The 18,869-nt window shown below is 45.6% G+C and overlaps 2 protein-coding genes across 6 annotated transcripts; both read left to right on the top strand.

The window, feature by feature from the left end:
* Window positions 1-73: 73 nt before the first annotated feature.
* Window positions 74-3,812, top strand: LOC135233080 (gamma-secretase subunit APH-1A-like). Of its 5 annotated transcripts, none has more exons than XR_010323762.1 (7): window positions 76-579; window positions 1,020-1,190; window positions 1,687-1,775; window positions 1,883-2,005; window positions 2,224-2,445; window positions 2,909-3,032; window positions 3,635-3,812. XR_010323762.1 is itself a non-coding variant. In XM_064296259.1 (7 exons), exons 1-7 carry the CDS (start codon window positions 467-469, stop codon window positions 3,741-3,743), a joined length of 828 nt encoding a protein of 275 aa, XP_064152329.1. In that variant the 5' UTR covers window positions 79-466; the 3' UTR covers window positions 3,744-3,812. The 5 variants fall into 5 exon arrangements, 4 of the variants coding, with proteins under 4 accessions (XP_064152342.1, XP_064152350.1, XP_064152329.1 ...); XM_064296259.1 differs by having other exon boundaries at window positions 79-579; window positions 2,318-2,445; window positions 2,938-3,032; XM_064296266.1 differs by having other exon boundaries at window positions 81-579; window positions 2,318-2,445.
* Window positions 3,813-4,373: 561 nt separating this feature from the next.
* fam189b (family with sequence similarity 189 member B) lies at window positions 4,374-18,481 on the top strand. The gene is made up of 14 exons (XM_064296297.1): window positions 4,374-7,680; window positions 8,265-8,321; window positions 9,346-9,453; window positions 9,764-9,877; window positions 10,288-10,395; window positions 10,689-10,849; window positions 11,454-11,553; window positions 11,881-11,953; window positions 12,698-12,974; window positions 13,600-13,919; window positions 14,420-14,488; window positions 15,029-15,198; window positions 15,328-15,474; window positions 15,578-18,481. Exons 1-14 carry the CDS (start codon window positions 7,453-7,455, stop codon window positions 15,818-15,820), a joined length of 2,175 nt encoding a protein of 724 aa, XP_064152367.1. The 5' UTR covers window positions 4,374-7,452; the 3' UTR covers window positions 15,821-18,481.
* Window positions 18,482-18,869: the final 388 nt, after the last annotated feature.

An 18,869-nucleotide genomic window follows, 5' to 3' on the forward strand; every position in this document is an offset into this window, starting at 1 on the left:
TAGACGAAGTGTTTACCGAGATCTTATTTTGTACATGATATCAAATTGAGAATTTACTCAATTTAGCTGTTTCTGTATGCTGAGGGGGAAGAAACGGGTCTAGTACAGCTATAACACAAGTGGTCATGAAAACTATTTTCAAACGGACGACCTTTCTTTTGTCCTAAAACCCTCGTCGCTCCGCTAATACACATAATATGTGCTATATTTTCAGATGACGTTTAATTGGTTATGGAGAGATTAATGAGGACGGTTTCGTTTGGGGAAAATCATGGCCCGAGATCCCGAGAAAGGAAACTATTGAGTTGACATAAACGGCCTAACTCACCACACCTTTGATCACACCTGCAATTGGAGATTCATTTGATTATGTTTGTGAATGTTTCCCGGTTCGAGAGCGTTGCTAAAATAACGATAAGTTCGAAATAAAATATTTGTATGCAAAAGGCGACATATCAGTTCTAAAATGGGATTGGCCGTGTTCTTTGGGTGTTCATTTATAACTTTCGGACCGGCTTTTGCATTGCTTATGTTTACTGTGACAGACAGTCCTGTTCGAGTGATTATATTGGTGGTAGGGTGAGTTATCCAATACATTTTACTTAAATTATTTTACTTTGCTAACATCGTTAAGCAACCTACAGTATTTCACCATATTGATCACGCAACTTTATATCATGAGCGTTTATATCAAGGGAAATTTTAATTTCAAAATGTGTCCGACAGGTAGCCAATCTAAACAAATGGGAGTGCAAAGGTGAAGTCCTATGACTAGAGCACGCCGTTTTTTTTAACGGCTACCATGTCCCATGTTGTTTTAGTCCTTTCTATTTTGTGGAAATGCTTAATCTATAGGCCTCTCTTAATTGAAGCTGACTTTTGTAGCTGGCTTCGGTGTGCACCGTGAGGATGGAGTGCACGCTACAGTTAATTTGGTTTATGCCTAGTTCAGGTCTGCTGTATAGCTACATTGCAGAGAAATGTGCATGTCGATTTTACGCTTTACCCCCTTCTCTCAGGGCCAGTTTATGGCTGGTCGGTCTCGTGCTGTCCTCTTTGATGTGGTATGCCCTAGTATCCCTCTGCGGTGGCTCAGATCCAAACCTGCAGCTGCAGCTTCTAGCAGCGGTGGCGGCAGTGGCTGTGTTTATTCAGGAGGCGCTCAGGGCCGCTTCCTACAAGCTACTAAGGTGCGGACATGTACGCAGGGTATAGGCTCTGCTGCCCCGTCTGCGAGACTGCCCAGAAATTATTACTTTATGCTTTCTTGCATGCTTGTGTGATTATTGTAAGTGTGGTTTTACCTGATAAACTGCAGAGAAAAGTATAATATAAACAAGTCATTTTGATGTTTAAGGCACACACTGAGTCATTCGGGATAAGATCAACACAATTTCTGCCATGATCTCAGCTTTATTTGACAGACCGGTTTTTCCAATGAATGACACACCTTTGAATGATAGACATTTGCTTACTGCATTACAAATATTTAAGGTGGTGCTTTGTGTAGTCCTCTTTCCAAGTGAAAACTGGAAAAACTTTGGCTGTCTGGGACGGAAATTACAGAATGTGTTGATTTCACCTGATCACATGGCTGTTCCTTTACTGAAGTGATAATTTGCATGCTTTTATATCTGATTCATCCATTGTTACCTTTGCTTGAACGTGATGGACACTATTCCCTAGATTTTTTTCTCACGAGACAACACATGCAGCTCTTGCCAGTTTTGTTGTGAAAGGAGGACCTACCCTTTCTCTGCAACAAAAGGCCTTCGGTGAGTCTATGCTTTAGAATCTGTAAAACTTGAATTTTAAACGTTTAAATGTGTGCCGTTCTGACAAGTGCCACGCCCCTCTCTGCCTTTGTCTCCATCTCCCCCAGTCAGTGGTCTGGCCTTTGGCCTAATGAGCTCAGCCTTTTCCTTTGCCAACATCCTGTCAGTGTCGCTGGGGCCGGGCATTGTGGGAATTCACGGGGAATCGTCTCACTTCTTCATTACCTCTGGTATGTGATGGCAAAGGAGGGCAAGGAAAGTCATTTCAAAAAGCCATTGGATTTAACTGGCGCGGGGTCACTTTGTGCCTTTATCACATTTCGGCAAGTCTCTTGAATTAAATAGGCAATATAGCAGATGCATTGGTGCAGTATGGTAGGTAGAACGCTGGGCACTATCCCTACCTCTGTATGTCTCATTAACAGTCTTCCTTTTTCCCCTTCCTCAGTTTTCTCCAATATGTCCCTGCCTCTTGTCCCTTTCCCTCTCTCTCCTCTCTGTTGTCCTGCCTTGCCTTCCCCCTCTCCACTGTCTGTCCTCAGCTTTTCAGGCCATGATGCAGTCCGGCCTGCAGGTCTGCTGGTCAGTGCTGCTCTTCTCTGCCTGTGAGAGGCGGAGCTGGGCCAGGGGTGTTGCCGTGGTGCTGTCACACCTGCTGAGCTGTGGACTGGTGAGGGGGGGGGAGACCTTGTGCATTTTCCCCTGTGCAATACCAATGTTTCTAAACTCAGGTCATAAAGAAGTTGGCATTTTGCCTTAGTTGCATGATTAAATACCACATACTGTCAAAAATGTCATTTTCATGTAAATTTGGTAATTGATAATACTGCCGAAAATTACTTGTGTTCTGCGTCATTTCATATAAACAAGCAGCCAGTTTGAAATGTCAAATGGAACTGGGGATTCCATTTCATTCCCAGTCTGTGTGACACTTGATTGGGAACCTTTACAGAATAATGTTGTAAGGCATATTTTAACATGTTCATTCACTCACGAAATAATTTGCGATGTGAGTATACATTTCCCGTATGTCTGGACATGTTTTGTTAATTTGTCAAACCAGTTTGTACACCGACCTGAGACCTTGGTCTCCAGAAATGAATCAACTTCCCCTCTCTGCCTTTCATTATCAGTCTTTTCTGAACCCTCGCTATTGTCTAAGCCTGCTGCTGCAGAGTGTCCTGCTGGTTGCCGTGGTGATGTGGTCTTGGGTGGAGGCTGGAGGGCGTGGGTGTCCATGTTTGCTGCGCATTGGAGGTACGGGTGGACTCCGCGCTGCTATTAACAGGGCTGCATCATCCATTAGGGAGTTTTGGTTCTGCCTCTGCCTCTGCCTCGGCCCGCTTGTGTTCAGGCATGTTGTGCTGTTTTCATTCATTGTTTCCTGAATAGAATGATTATCAGGGCTTTAATGGCACAGCGTTATGTGACATTTGCTCCCAGTATTGTGTTCCCAGTGGCCGGGTGTATCGTTAGTATTGCGCAACATTTACACTTCTGTTTTTTTTACGGCCTATCCCTTTCAGTGTTATCTAAAACTAGATAAACTAGCTCACTAAACTACCCTTAATTTGACTATTCAGTCAATAATTATTGATTATGTATTTCAAAAGGAAAGTTATGATAATGGGAAATAAAGAGGTGGCAACACAGGATATTTCCCAGGAAGAAATTACAATGAGAAATAAAGGCCATATAAAACTGCATGATGTATATTTGGTTAATTGGTCGTTGACGGTCCCTTTCACAATTGTTTGCAGTACATGAACGCAAAATGGACCTTCTTTATTTTAGACTCTTTTCTAGAACTGTCAAATAAGTGGCTTGAGGTGGTTGTGTTTCTCTGTCACTCCTCTCAGGCCGGCCTTTAACGAAGGTGGAAGCGGTACAGTATTCTGCCCTAAGGAGTCCTGTGGAACACTGATGCAGTACCCATCCCTGCCTGAACCACAATTGGGGCAGCACTGAGACACAATTCTGTGATTGCGGTGCATTTGTCTTACTCTCATATAAATTTGTTTGCACTTGCAAGGTCAATAGACAAGCACTGTTTTCGTTTATTGGTGGTTTATGGAATCAGACTGTACTCATAACTATTACAGTGTTTTCATTATACAGGCGCTGACATTTGTCAATGTTTGTATTATGAACCATTACCTCTGTACTGTGATAATATTGGCACTGAATTGGATAATGGCTCTGAAATGTTTAACATTTAATGAAAGTATGCTTATGATGATGCATAGAAAGAGGAATACAGAACAAGACTATTAGCTTTTGACCTTTCTTATCACTTATCACAATGCAGTGCCAGAATCCAGTCTGGAAGAGCCACAGTGTCTGCTGTTTTTTTGAAGTATTTCAGCACCAGTAGTTCATTTAAGTTGTTGTTGTTTGGAATATGCACTCTTTGTTCTCAATGCTTTAATTGCCTTTAAAGGAAATAAATGCTCAGACATTGAGCCAGGACTCACTGTCTATCAGGTCAGGCATTCATGTTTGGAGTTTGTTCCATGTCGTGTATATGATATCTCTACTTATAATTAATATTTTTTTTTTGCATAAATACAGACATTTATAGTGACCTTTTGAATCGACTTATATACACACCCATGGCCGTGTGCAAAAACATTTTGACACGAGTCATCTAGAATTTTCAGTACTGCCCCTCTTAAATTGTTCACTTTGTTTTCTCTATGTTGTAATTTCCCCTCCTTTGCTCACAGAGTAGTGGTGTTGCATGTTAATCTTGCATTCAAAATGGTCACTCTATTTTGTGTAACTTCAATAAGAACACTGCAGATTTAAGGGGATTGCTACAGAACTGTGTCTTATTGCAAAAAGCAGTTTAAATTGGTTCACTCCACATTTTTACTGCTTTGAAGATCACATTGCGTAAGGGCACTGAATAACAATATAGTAGGCACAAATAATAGACTGAATATGATTATCCTTGCCGGGTCAAGGAAAGAGTGTGGTATTCCGGTTACTTCGTTGTAACTGATGGGCTACGGGTTTGATACTGCCATTGTATCCCTAAATAAGATAGTTGACTTGAATTTCATCAATAAATTTTGACTATGAAAATTGATAGTATGTAATGTATACACTGTTTCACTTGTTCTGTTTAAGGGTGCATGCTAAGCATGATGGATATGCAAAGTCTATTAATGCTGCTAATTTTCTTTCATACCTGATAGTTAATTGATTAAAATCACTGAATGCCCAGAAATTCTACTAATCTGATGGCCCATGTCTAAGTCGGTCCTTGAGTAAAGGGATTGAATGAAATCCAGCAGTGTTACTCCAGGGACAAATTTTAGCATCCCTGCATTATAGTAATACAAATAGACAGTAATAGTGGCATAATTTTTACATGGAGAATGTGAGATCTTTACTGCTGCACATGCAGTTGTTTGCCTGTGCGTTAATAAAGGATAAGGAACGGGAAGTTTTTTAAATTTATTTTATTTATTTTTTACACACAGACAGCTTAGCAAGCATTAATGCTTTCATTTAGTTCAAGGTCCAAAGTTAAGGGGAAGTGTTGATTAAATGAGGCCCACGTATTATTTGAGTGGATTATCAAAGCTGAAAAGTTGACAGACAGGCACAAAGGGAACCTGCAAGGTTCTGTTGCACATAGAATACATGGAGTGGCAGAACCTAAAGAGACCGGGTTCACATTGGCAAACACAAGAGCACAAACAAGCTTGTGTTTGCAACTGTCAAAGGTTCCCTCATCAAGAGAACATGCCTGTTTGAACATGCCTGTGTTCATCTTAATCTATTGCAATAGTTCAGAAACCAGCAGAGTGAGTACTCGTTGCTAAGACGGAAATTAAGCTTCATTGTATATAATGTCTTAATTCCAGAAACGGCTAGTGAGTTATCTATAAGCTATCCACCTTTAAAAAAAATAAATTAGGCACTCAATGCAGCTCTTCATTATGCTTACTACATAAATTAAAAAATCTAAACATTGGTTCTTTACCTAAGCTACAACGCAGACTTCCTGCAGGCTCACAGTGCCCCGCCTGATTGGCTGTCTCCGGTTGCCCTTGGAGTTCGTCGCATGGCAACCGCCCCTCCCCTGCAGCTTCAGAACCTGGCTCCTATCAAACTGCCGCATCCCAAGCCACACGGACTGGGAGAAAATGTATTTTTCCTTTGTTATTTATCACTTGTATTGTTTCTAAACACACTTATCTTAAGTTTGTTCACTTTTACCGACGTGTGCAAATCTACTTACGAATAAAACAGGATTGTCAACAGTGCACATATATGTACCTCCATCATATGTGTTTCTTGAGGATGAATGGAGAGATAGACTGTACATACAGTGCGGGGGGTGCAACGGAGCGAGTAAAATCAAACCAGGGGGTTGAGTGTGAATATGATTCTCCAACTCCGCTGATGACGTAGAGAACAGCGCAGTGAAGTGTATGTCCGGGATAAATTCACAGCGCGAGAGAGCAGGACAAGGACCCGCGTGACTGCTGCAGGGAGGGGAGAGGGGGATAGTGTGTATTCCACCACAAAACTCCCACTGAAGAAAAATTGGAAAATAAATATTCAAGGATTCTATACCATCATCAGCTGCAATTCCATTCCTAAATAAGAAACCTCTACAATCAAGCTTTTATGTATTTTTTTAACACAATATATCATTACTAGACCTATCACAAAAATCTTCGTTCGCGGAATTATCTGCTTATGATCTCCATTTATTTATTACTCATGCAATTTCTGCATCTCCATCTTGGCTGACAGCGAACATGCTCTGTAGTCGGATCTAAATGAAGACATCCGTTCTTCCGGGCCCATATCCTAAGGAATCACCTTCCACCTTGATCCATTTCCATTGCTCGCGTGTTCGCCTGGATTACATGTTTGACGGTATAACGGGTTGTGATATTACGGAAGGAAAGGGAGTCGGGGATAGAAAACAACCTTTACGCGGGCCTAATGTGAGTTTAGATAGTAACTGCGGTAGTGTCACGGCCTGTACGGTGCTTTGGATACCGCAGTGCTACGGCGCTGGGGAGGGGGAGGAAGAGGAGAAAAATGACAAGAGGTAGAATAATTAGGAATGGGTGGATGCATGCTGTGACTAAAACTCCGATTTGATGCGCACTACGTTTCTATAGTTAAATATTTACCTAATGTAATTCGTGTGTTTGGACTGTGCGGTAAGCTATTGCTCACTAGACAGAGCTACCCTGCTATGCTACGTGTGCTACTTTGCGTTATGTGGTCCTGAAGCGAGCGGCAAATGAGTTACCGTTCGCTACTGAGGCTGGCGGATTGGGTCTGTGGATCAAGCGAAAGGGAAGAGGATGTATTGAAAGTCGAGGGTTCTAATATTCAATAAATAAAAAATAACCTGAAGATGTTTCTAAGACAGCTGAAACTTTGGATCGGACATCACTGAACTGGACAGCAGTCGGCTGAGTTACAGAGTTACAGTGAGCTGTCACTGATCGTGCTGTTCTAGTAGAAACCCATTCCCTCAATTTTCGGAAAATATATATTTTTCTTCAACAACAGTCCCCTCTTACCAGCTGCCATCCCTTCTATAGCCTACATTTTTTTGTCATCCCAATACGTTCCCACAATCCTTTGTTTTGTACACTCGAACTCCCCTGAATCGACATCCCTCTTGCAACCCCTCGCCATGCCCTCTCCGTCAGATTCAAGCAGCGTGGCGTCTGTGTCTGGGTCTCGTGGCATGTCAGGGAGCCGCAGGGGCATGTCCGGCAGGGGTGGGGCTCGCCTCCTGCTCTACCTGGGCCTGTGTCACCTGGGGCTGGGCGCCATGGTCCTGGCCTTCAGCTTCACCAGCCTGGCCTTCACCTCCTCGCCCCGCATCCGTCAGTCCTGTCCCTTCTGGGCCGGCTTCTTCGTGAGTGCACTCCCTCTGTCAGCCCGCTTGTGTTCAGCAGTGTCAGTGTGTGTGTACTTGGGTTGTGCCCGAAAGTCCCATGGATTCACAGTGCTGTGCATCAAACTTGGGCAAATTTGCATTAAGCTTTATGATGCATCGACCATGTTTTAATCATTGGTCAGTTTGTTATGATTTCACTGGTTTTGCATAAGAGAGTAGTCTCAAAACTCTGGTTCTTGAATCATTAGAATAGGGGTCCCATTCTCTGGTCCTGGAAAGGCAGAATCTCTGTGCTGCTATTTGCTTTCACCTCAAAACTAGAGGCTAATTTAGAATTGAGAAACCAGGTAAGTTGAGTTAACTATAACCAACTCATCAAGTTGGTTAAGTGCTAGAAACAACAGAAACCAGCAGACTATGGGGTCTGTAGTCTAGGACCAGAGTTGCAGGCCCCTGCGTTTGGAGTTTGGAGATAGTTTGGATTTATGTTTCATGGAAGCACATTTTACATTTATTAAATATCATTAAATTGTATTTAAAATTTTTTATAATATATTTTTTTTACATTTATTTAATGGCTTTAATTTTTGCTGTTTGTGTAGGTGGTGGCTTCAGGGCTGGTGGGAGTGATCTCCTGGAGAAGACCGCTGACTCTGGTGGTGCGTATACTCTGGGGACTGGGCCCCTGTGTATTCGGCCTATCCTTTTTACACGCTCTTGCAAAAAAGCGTCCTTTAGTTGGCCCCGGGTTTTGGCCGACCGATCAATGAAATTACTGCAAAACAGCCGGGTGATGTGTGAATAATCGCAGGAAAAGGAGTCCGTTCTAAGAAAGGCTCGTGTCCTTAAAAGAAAAGGAAGCAGCGGAGAGCCGACGAGGGAGTGAAATAATTGTTTATTTAAAATTGTGGAAATTGTGCCAGATGGAACATAATGGAACATTTGTTGCTGATGAACAGATAAATGTACAAGTGTATGTACGCAATAGTGTATGTTGTCGGTCTCGTCCAGAACTTATTTGTCCATATTTTTTTCCAGATATGAGTATTGTCCATACATGCTGTCCTGTCAACACAGATCTGGTTGCACTGTTTATCTTTGCGTAATTATAAGGGAAAATCTCCGTGATGAGTGAGAATTTACCTTGGATATTCAAGACTGAATAGATCAATTGACACTGTTTTTAAATGGAACTCTGAAATTTGCTATCAGATAGTTTACTTGTTAATATATTTATGACTATAATGAGAATGTTATTGACTGTCGTTTTGTCATCATCATTTTAATGTGTTGTTTGTGCATTTTCAGAAGCATTCAAGCACATGCTTAAGGGAATGTATATTGTATGCGCTCAACAGTGAGTGTGTACAATATACATTTAGTATGGTGTAAGTTTGTCAGCCCATTTGATAAATGTTAAGTGGCAAATTTACTTAAAAGTTATTTTTTGCTGTTGCTATTTTTATTGTCTTGCCGCCCACTCACTGTAGTGTTGCTGTGCTTGTGGTTCCTGTGATACACGTTTCACTTTAACATGGGCCTGTGTGTTGTTCTGGTCTGTTTGTTACGCACGCTTCCCCAGATCTGCGCTGTAGCTTTTGACAGGCAGCGCTATTTTTAGCCGCGGCGGCGCTTGTGATCGGTAGCAGAAATCTGATACACAGTTCATTTCCGGTCCTGCAGGTGTCACTGTTCATGTTGCTGTCGGCTGTGTGTGTCATCCTCAGCCTGGCTGGATCCATGCTGTCCTGCCAAAATGCTCAGCTGGTCAAGTCACTGCAGGCCTGCCAGGTACATTCCTCTAGTTCAAATCTCACCATAAAATGTTTAATATATATATACAATTCTAGCTTATTCTAAATTACATCGGACTATACTATAAAATACTATTCTATAGTACTATAAATTGTTTCTATACAGTATGTTGTGGTGTCTTTTAAATGACCAGTGAAATCTCACGTCTTAACACGGATGTATATCTTGTTGGAGCAGCTTCTGTTGTTGGGCGTTGCGTTGTTGTGTAGCTGTGGGTATGCTCTGTGTTGGTTGCGCCACGTTGAGTGTGGAACACTGTAAGCTCCAGCGATGGGTTGTTGGGCAGGTGGAGGACGGGGTGTGCTGGTGCTGCAACACTGGACACACCTGCTCCCAGTCAGAGGACACGCTAGTGCTCTACCCACATGCAGACTGTCACTCTGTGCGCCACCAGCTCAAGGTGCTTATGCCTTTACATCCCCTCATATCCATTTCCTGAACGATTTCCACTCTTCCTTTCTGCACCTAAGTCTTGTGTGTGCCCCCCCTCTCTCTTTCTCTCTCTCTCTCTCTATCTCTTTCTCTGTCTCTCTCTCTCTCTTTGTCTCTCTCTGTCACTGCATGCCTCTGTTTATAGTTCTGTTTGAAGTTTTCTCAATATTTTATAGGTTATAGATGTGTGTGTGTGTATTGGAACGCTCGGGTGTCTAGGTACTTCACATTGTGTTTATATATGTGAATGCATGCAGGTGTGTGAGTGCGGTAACACTCTGAAGACTCTGCCCTGACTGTGTGTGCTCTATGTGTGTGTGTGCTGTGTATGTGTGTGTGTGTGTGTGTGTGTGTGTGTCCGTGTGGTCATGTGCTCAGGACCTGCTGTTCAGTGCCTGTGGCCTCAGTATTCTCTCCACCATCGTCTGCACCTTGTCTACTGTAACCTGCAGTATTCACATCTTCTCCCTGGACCTGCTGCACCTGGTGAGTCTGCCAAGTGCACACACACAGGGGCACACACACACACACACAGACACACACGCACATACACACACACACACACACACACACACACACGCACATGCATGCACACGCACATGCAGGCACACGCGCACACACACACAACCACATATGAAACCATGCATTCACATGTATCATCACATAAGATCGACCCAAGTGTTTGATGAGCTTACAGCAGCAGCGGTCTGTAACGTTGCAATCACTCTCCCCTGTTTCTGTCCCTGTCCATCCCTTTCTCTCCTGCGACCCCCCTTCAGCTGGCCCCACACCGCTCTCGTTCAGTCAACCCAGAATGCACCACCCCTCAGGACGCCTTCCTCACCAACATCCTGGACTTTGAGGAGTTTGTGCCCCCCATCCCACCCCCACCGTACTACCCTCCGGAGTACACCTGCAGCTCTGAAACGGATGCACAGAGGTAAAGGCTTGTGTACTGCATACCACACCCACAAAGTTTGTAGGAAAATGGTGAACCCTATTGGACTGACTGGCTTGTTCTCTTCATTACGTATTCCAGTGTTCTTCTGATAATAACCAGGCCGCTGTTTCTCTCTCTAAAATGATTCCAAAATATTAGAACATGATTTTCTGGGATAGTGGGTGGGCCCAATGTGGGATCTTTTCATAGCAGCCAAAATCCCTGGCAATGTTCTGATACAATAGAATGAGGCACAGATATACTGTTGCACTTTGACCCACCTGTGTGATAATTCATGACCTTTAACCCCCAGCTGTCTTCACTGTTAATTCACTCACCTTTGACTTGTAGGAATGCACTAATATTTTTCTCTCTTTCACACTGAGAAATTGACATACTAACCACCTAACACGATCGCCTTGTATATGTGGTGTGTTTGTGTGTGTGTGTGTGCGCATGCGTGTTTGCGTGCGTGTGTGTATGTGTGTGTGTGTGTGTGCGTGTGTATGCGTGTTTGCGTGCATGCATGTGTGTATGTCTGTGTGTGTGTGTGTGTGTGTGTGTGTGCACGTCTGTGTGTGTCTGTTTCTCGCTGTCCCTGCAGTATCACCTACAATGGCTCTATGGAAAGTCCGGTGCCTCTCTACCCCACTGACTGCCCTCCCCCTTACGAGGCTGTCATGGGTCAGAGGGTGGCCAGCCAGGTAGGCCTCCCTCTATGGCCTCTCTGTCCCTGTCATTCGCACGCTTCCTCAGTTTTCCACGTGTAACCTTTACCTATGAATGGACCTGTACCTGTGCACCTGTGTATGCTTCTGCAGCGTTTCTCTATGCCTCTTCTCCCATATGTCTCCATAATTTAATTTATGTGTGTGTCTCATTTTCCTCCCTCTCTTTTTCCTCTCATTCATTTCTTGATTGTCTTCATCGCTGTGTCCTTGGCAGAGAGAGAGAGAGAGAGGCTCTCACTCTCATGCTGTTTCCTTTGCGTGGTCATTGATTAAAACGAGTGGTGAATTGTGGTTGTCTAGGCAACAGTGTATGATGCCCAAGGAACAGAGCTGTCCTGCGAGAGAGGGACATCGACTGCTTTCAGCGGAGAGGGTGAGTCATCCCCCCACTCCCCCCCCGACCACCCCCCCATCATCTGTCTCTCCCTCATGGTCCTTCTATTTTGGCACTGACTGTCAAATCACACTAAATTCACACTCACTTGGGAACCAGCTGATCTACGTCTCGAACATAATTGTGGTCAATGGCACTTCAGTTCAGTCAGCTGAGCAACTTAATTGATAAATTGCCATAATGCGCTATATCAACTACTCCATGAAAGATTTTACATTTGAAAAAACCCAGCTCTGATCTCTAGTAGAACATTTACAGCAAAAAAAATAGGTATACGTTTCTGGCAGAGTTGAGGCCATATGAAGCCATGGTCCAGGGTGTAGTGCTTAGCACTAAGCGTAGTGATTACCAGTCTGGGTCCTCTCTGCATGGAGTTTGGATGTTCTTCGCATGTTCATGTGTATTTTTCTCCGGGTAGTCCGGTTTCCTCCTACACCTAAAAACAGGTTAGGTGTACTCCTGCCAGTGCGCTTGACCTGGGCACTGGCCTCAGAACTGGAGTTGCTCCCAGGGCACTCCACTGTGGCAGCCCACTGTTCTTAAGTAGCTTGGATGGATCAAATTCCTCCACGGGGTTAAATAAAGTATAACTTACCATGTGAATTATGCAAGTCAATCTCATACTCCGGTGCAGAGACAAGTTGGCATAAATATGAGGAACGGGTGAGGAGGAAGTTCACTGATGACAGGTTGGTGACTCCGCCCCTTCCTTCCCGTGCCCAGCCTCCATGGACAGCGGCTCCCTGCTGATGTCGGAGATCGTGGACATCCCAGACGACAGCTCGCCCTCGGAGGACTCCTGCCTGATGGAGGTGGGGGTGGGGGTGGGGGTGAGGGGGCGGAGCAGCGGGGGCGAGGGGGGCGAGTACGTCAGCTTCCGCTGCCCCTCGCAGAGCCGGCCCCCGCCCGACTCGCCCTCCTTCTGCCCCCAGCCCCGCCGCTGCTTCAGAGGGGAGAGGTCCAACTCCTGCTCCTCCCCCAGCAGCTCCGCCTCCCGCAGGTGAGGGCGGGGCCCTGGGGGGTGGGGCCCTGGGGGCATTCCTGTACGCTCCATTTCTCCGCCCCTCCATGTGAGCCAGTGAGGCACGCTATCATATTGGTCTCTGTCTCTCGCTGTAGTGGCTATGTAGCGACTGTTATGTTGATGTCCTGTTTGTCCCTGGTGTGTGGTGAGTCTGCCCTCATTCCTCCTTTCCGTGTAATGAACCCATGGCCACATCCTCTCACGCCCTCTCATTCCTTTCCTGTTTAAGCCTCTTGCTCTCTTTCTCTTTCTCTCTCTTTTCCTCTTCTCTCTCTTTTCCTCTCTATCTTTCACTCTTATCTCGACCACATTCTGTCTCTCTCTTGCTCTCTCTCTGTCTCCTGCTCTTTTTTTCCTCTTCCTCTCCCTCTCACCAACCCCTCTATATCTCGGAATATTTGAGCGTGGTGATTTTTTTTTTCTTCTAGATTGTTTTTAAAACCTGGTTGGCAGTAGCTGTAAGCTGGCTGTATGTGTCTGCTTGAAGGTGAAAAATGCTGCCCTGAACTGATTTAGTAAAAAAAAAAGGTGTTTAAAAGTTATCTATCTCTCTCCCCCTCTCTCTCTCTCTGTCTGTTTCTCTCCCTCTGTCTGTCTACAGATCTCCAGTCCTGCGTCACCAGGCCATATTGGCCAGCAGTTGTTCTCAGCTGGAGACGCTAGGGGGCGCTGGATCCCAGCGCTCCTCCGTCCCAGAGATCCGCGTCCGCCCCTGCACCCCGTCCCGCCGCGGCTCCGACACCCCGGCCCCTCCCGGCGCCTCCTCCCCGGCGTCCAATCAGGGCAGCGGGCCGCCCGTCTTCCTCCTGCCCCCCTACCCCCGGCGGCGGAGCGGGGGGCGGGACCGCTGCGACAGCGACTCCCTCCTCCCGCTGGTGCGGTCCCACAGCGAGCCGGGCCTGAGCTCGTCCACGGACACGGGTACGAGAGCACCCGGCCCAGCACAGCCCGACCGCAGTCAGTCACGCCTCATTACTTCAGCGAAGGGTGATGCTGTTTTTGCTTTACCCAAGTGGCATATCCGGTTCAGTTCGCTGCTGGGCGCAGTGAAGTATCCCGTGGTTACGATCGTATCCGGACCGTGCCGGCGTAGACTCTAAACTGGACTTTCACACATTGCAGAAATGCAATAGGCCTGCAGTTACAACTGGGCTTCTGAATTGAGGAGCAAAACAACTTAATAAAAAAAAATGCACAAAACTGAATCCTATCCGTGATGCCTCACACTATTTGAATTCACATTTAAATCAGCTTTATTGGCTTCACAAATAAAAGTAGCTGCATTACCGAAGCACATGAATAATAAAGCAGTGTAATTAACTGGTAGAATAGTAACGATAATACTGATGATTATAATTGCAGTAATTACAAAACCTGTATGGTCTTTCACCTCTTTTCTTTCTCTGTCTTTACACGCTCAGGAGACTTCAGTGGTTCGACTGGTTGTAAAGGAGTGAGTGAGGAAGGCTCACAGACTTCCTCTGAAACTGGTGAGCAGGAGGAATGGGGCTAATGACGTAGCATTACAGCGATGTTTATAATGTGGATGTTAAATGAACCACTTTGGGCCCTTCAAGCTCTGTGCGCTCTTCTGGGTGCTTTCATGACAAGCAGTCTGGTTAATCTCATTGCAAGCATGCAACAAATGTACTTGAAGACATGACATTTTTATGACTGGGTCAGAAGAGAACAAACATCATTTGGTTTTGTACATCAGCAGGAGTGCGCAAATATTGTGCCTCCCAGATTAATCTTTGCACTGGAGATTAAGACTCACACAGGCTCAAAAAATGGACTACTGGAATTTACCAGCTCTGTCTTGAATAAATGTCATGCTTTCATAAATAAAGGGACAGTTCAAAAAACTTTCTACTTTTTCTGGGAAGGATATAGTGTATGCATCCCTCTCCTAGCTCTGTCCCCCTGGCCCTTACCCCAGGACCACAGGACTAACTCCTCTTGCTATTCCTTCTGTGCAGCCTGCTCCTCTCCTCCCCTGATTCTGTCCCTTCTCCCTCACCTCTGTCCAGGTCCATCCTCAGAGGCCTGTCTGTTGCCTCGTTCATCTCTGGTGCCCCCTAGTGCCCTCCCAAGGAAGGGCAGCGTGAAAGCGGGAATGGGGCTCTTGCCCTCGAAGCCTCCCCCTGCCTCCCCCCTTCGCCTCCCCAAGGACTGTGCTCGCTCTCTCGGGGACCTCAAGGTCATCCTCTAAATAATTCATCCAGTCTTGAACTGCCTTTAGTCTGTATTTTTTTTTTTACATGTGCTTATTTTGATGAGATCACAGGAAGCTCACTGGTCCGCCCCTTGTTTTCTGCTCTCGCCCCAGGTGACCAGGGTGTTGGTGGCTCGGTTCCTCCAGCGCTCCAAACGTAACCTCGCCCCACCTTTGGACCACGCAGGGGGTGGAATACAAGGGCCAAAGAGAAGGGCGGGGGCTGAGGGCGGTGGGGCAAGTCACCGCCCCTTTGAACAGGTAAGCCAATGGGGAAGGGGAAGTTGCTGTTTTTGAGGGGTGCGCTGTAATTCAGCCCCACTGCCTGCTCGATCCCCTCACCCTCTGTCACGCCTCCTCCTAGGTCCTCCGCAACTCGTGGGGAGCCAGCAGGGGGCAGCAGTACCAGCAGCACTCCCACCACCACCGCAGCCACCACTCCCAGAGCGAGAGCCACGGCCGTCGCCGCGACAACCCCGTGCGGGTGGAGGGCATCCACCTGCGCAGCTGCGGGGACCTGAGCTCCACCTCCGCGGCCTCCCTGCGCAGACTCCTCTCCCGGCCCCACGGCTCCTCGGGAACCCTGTACACGGAGTCAGCGCTGTGACTGGCCGGGGGGCCGCAAGGGGGCGGGGCCGTGTGAGGAGGCGGGGTGATGGGAGGAGACAGAGGAGGAGGGCGTGACAGGAGAGTGCTGTACTCTGACTCTGACACAACATTACTTGACAGAACACGATGCAGGAGGGCGAGTTGCAAGTGACAAAACGTCCAGGGCGAGGCTCAGAAAAGGGAGGGATGAAGTTTGAGGAGAAACATCTTGGTTTTAATTGAAAGAGGGAGTGTGTTGTAGGAAGGGTAAAATCTTGGAGGGGAGAGATGGGGTAGAGGGATTTTGGTGCAGGAAGGATATGGGTACAGATCAGAATTTTGGATGGAGAAATGAGGGAATGGGGAAAGGAAAAGAGAGAAATGTGGGAAAATGGAAGGGAGATTTTGCAGAATGAACGCAAACTGACCCGCCTAGACGGTGATCTGCTGAAGCAGTGCGACTGGACTGAACCGGAGCCTTCAAAACAAACCCGCCTTGGAGTCTATCCCACACAACGTACACCAACACTGTGGTGCTGTTTCTCATCGCAAACTCAGGCTTCCTCATCCTCTGTGTCCCTCCGTCCCGATCACGTGACCCCCCTCCCCGTCCCGTCTCCCCGATCCCGAGGAGCTCAGCGCGTGCGTCCGCAAGACGAGCCGTCGCCGCGCAGAGGGGGCGGAGAGAAGCCCGTCCGCTCGGCCACACCCCCCGCACAAGTTCACGCGACGATTCCCCCCCCCCCCCCACTGCCCGCTCTCTCGCGTCCCGCCCGCTTCCGAACGCGCACCTCAAGTCGCCGTCTTCCACATTCGAGCAGGCACGTTTCCGCCCCTCTGTTTGGCGGGGGTGGAGGGATGGCCGGACATGCCGAAGGACAGCACCTTTCTGTGGAGAGGACGGGCCAGGCCTGAGACCCTCTACCAGCGCCAGCCCTCTGTCCCTTTGTCACATAGACTGTAGACACTAGAGAATCTATGTAAAGGACAACATAGGTGATGTATTGTGTATACTGTGTGTAGCTGCTACACTTAGAAATGTTGGATCCATTCTTAGGGGTTCCTAATTTGCAGATAGGGGGTTTAATTTGGCTGCCATGTCAAGGGAGATGATTTGTTTAGTTCTTTTAGTTCTTTTTCTTTTTTTTGTCTGACAGCAAAAGCTTTCTTTTACATTATTGTTCCCTCCGTAAGACATTTTGAAGCTCTTTTGAAACCTTCCTCCACAGTGAGTCAGTCCATCTTAAAGGGGATGCCTGGCCTTGCGTTGTCATTGTACAGTGCTGCCATAGCTACTGTTACTCTGCCTTGCAGTGAAATCCTGTACTTTCCTACATTTACCTCATGAATTCATTTCACTGTGAGGGTTTGGAATGGCATAGCATGTTTAGTCTGTTTGGCAGAAGGAAAACATTTTCAGCTTGGTTCTAGCAGTGAGAACAAGACTCCCATTCCACACTGCGTCAGTCTGGATCTGACAAATGATTTTCGTGGTGTTTCTTTATTTGTTAAGAAACAAATCTTTACAACTGCATGGTAGCCGGAAGCAGCAGGAATCTAACTGCAGTCATTCTGATTAATTCACTCATTAGAAGGTACGCCTCTGGGGTTCAGGTCTACAACCTGCAATGTGTTTCTTCAACTGCAGTGCACCCAGGCTGCATAATAACTTTTCTTTGAGACAGTGTTACGTTCCTGAAATATCATATCCATCCAGAACTACTCGGTTAATTTTATATCAATGCATGCTTTCAAATCTCAAATCTACTGATCCTTCGCAATGGGAGTCTTGTCTCTATCTCGGTGTGTATCAAATCCTCTACTGTTGGACTTTGTAATGTTCCCTCCAAAAAGTACCTGCATGTGTTGTAATGCTTTCTTTATATTTTCTTCCTGCACTTAACCACAGACAGTAGTACCGTCATGTTACAATATGTTTTTGTGTGAAGGGGTGGGCTCATGTTGAGGTATTGAAACAGTGCAGTACTGTAAGTAATAGTGCATTGCTATATGAAAAAAGGCTGTGGCAATAAATGTAGTTGTGCACCTGTAGACGTTAGGGGGCAGATGCTGAGAGTGGAGGGGGTACATCTTTAGGGCTGAGGGGATATTGAGAAACTTGTTAGAGGTTACTGGCTGACTAAGAGTGGTTGAGGTTCTCACTTGTTGACAGTGGAATACCAAATGATTCCAGGTGGGATAAGTCATGCGTGTCACCTCTGTCTCACTGAAAAGATGATTTTTCATGTTTGAACTGAACCTCTGTTGGGCCCAAGTGGAACCACACCTAGTCTTCCTTTGCGGACAAGTGTGCCTTCCTTCCTCTCACTGCCATCTGGTGGTGGAAATTGGAATCTCATCAGTTAATAGTAACCATACACACAATGTAGATTAAAACATTGACACATTCTCAGAAACATTGATCTTTGAGGGAGTTTAAAATGGAGCTTTCGTTTCTACCTCCTGTCCTGCACATCAGAACATTATCCAAAACTAAAAACGTTATGGCTATCCATGGTAAAAGCCTTGATACTGACTGAAATTATCTTGATTAATATGCTTTACAATGATTTGAAAATGGTTCTGGTTCAAGAACTTTTAATGCAAGTTATGTACGTATATCCCTATAAATGTATACATACACTTACAAATATGAGGATGAATATGGACAAGAAATACTGGCTTTTGTGTTGTTTTTGTGAAAATCCATGTTTCTGTGTTTATCAATACTACCAACTGTTTAATTTATTGGCCAAAATAAGCATTTAACAATGCATTATTATTATTATTATTATATTATTATTATTATTATTATTATTATTATTATTATTATTAAAGTAGTTGTCCTTAGCCAACCGACTACCACTACATAATATCATCATGGCCATGTGGACAGACGCAATCAAGTTTTTAAATTTTATTTTAATGCATCAAAGACATTTAAAATAGTAAAAAATAATTTAAAAATAGACTATGCATTTAAATACAGTTTATGTGTAAAAATATGTGCCCTGATTATGTGAGGCAGATATCATTAGGTTTTGGATCATTTGGCATTAATTATGTAG

This window comes from Anguilla rostrata, chromosome 1 (genome assembly GCF_018555375.3).
Source record: "Anguilla rostrata isolate EN2019 chromosome 1, ASM1855537v3, whole genome shotgun sequence".
In the NCBI taxonomy this organism is placed as follows: domain Eukaryota; kingdom Metazoa; phylum Chordata; class Actinopteri; order Anguilliformes; family Anguillidae; genus Anguilla; species Anguilla rostrata.

Bases quoted from the DNA above. Each gene is read 5' to 3' on its own strand.
- fam189b (XM_064296297.1), top strand. From the start codon at position 7,453: ATGCCCTCTCCGTCAGATTCAAGCAGCGTGGCGTCTGTGTCTGGGTCT. The intron at 7,681-8,264 runs GTGAGTGCACTC...CTGTTTGTGTAG, and splicing joins CCTTCTGGGCCGGCTTCTTC to GTGGTGGCTTCAGGGCTGGT. The intron at 10,396-10,688 runs GTGAGTCTGCCA...ACCCCCCTTCAG, and splicing joins CCCTGGACCTGCTGCACCTG to CTGGCCCCACACCGCTCTCG.
- LOC135233080 (XM_064296259.1), top strand. From the start codon at position 467: ATGGGATTGGCCGTGTTCTTTGGGTGTTCATTTATAACTTTCGGACCG. The intron at 1,191-1,686 runs GTGCGGACATGT...ACTATTCCCTAG, and splicing joins GCTTCCTACAAGCTACTAAG to ATTTTTTTCTCACGAGACAA. The intron at 2,006-2,317 runs GTATGTGATGGC...GTCTGTCCTCAG, and splicing joins TCACTTCTTCATTACCTCTG to CTTTTCAGGCCATGATGCAG.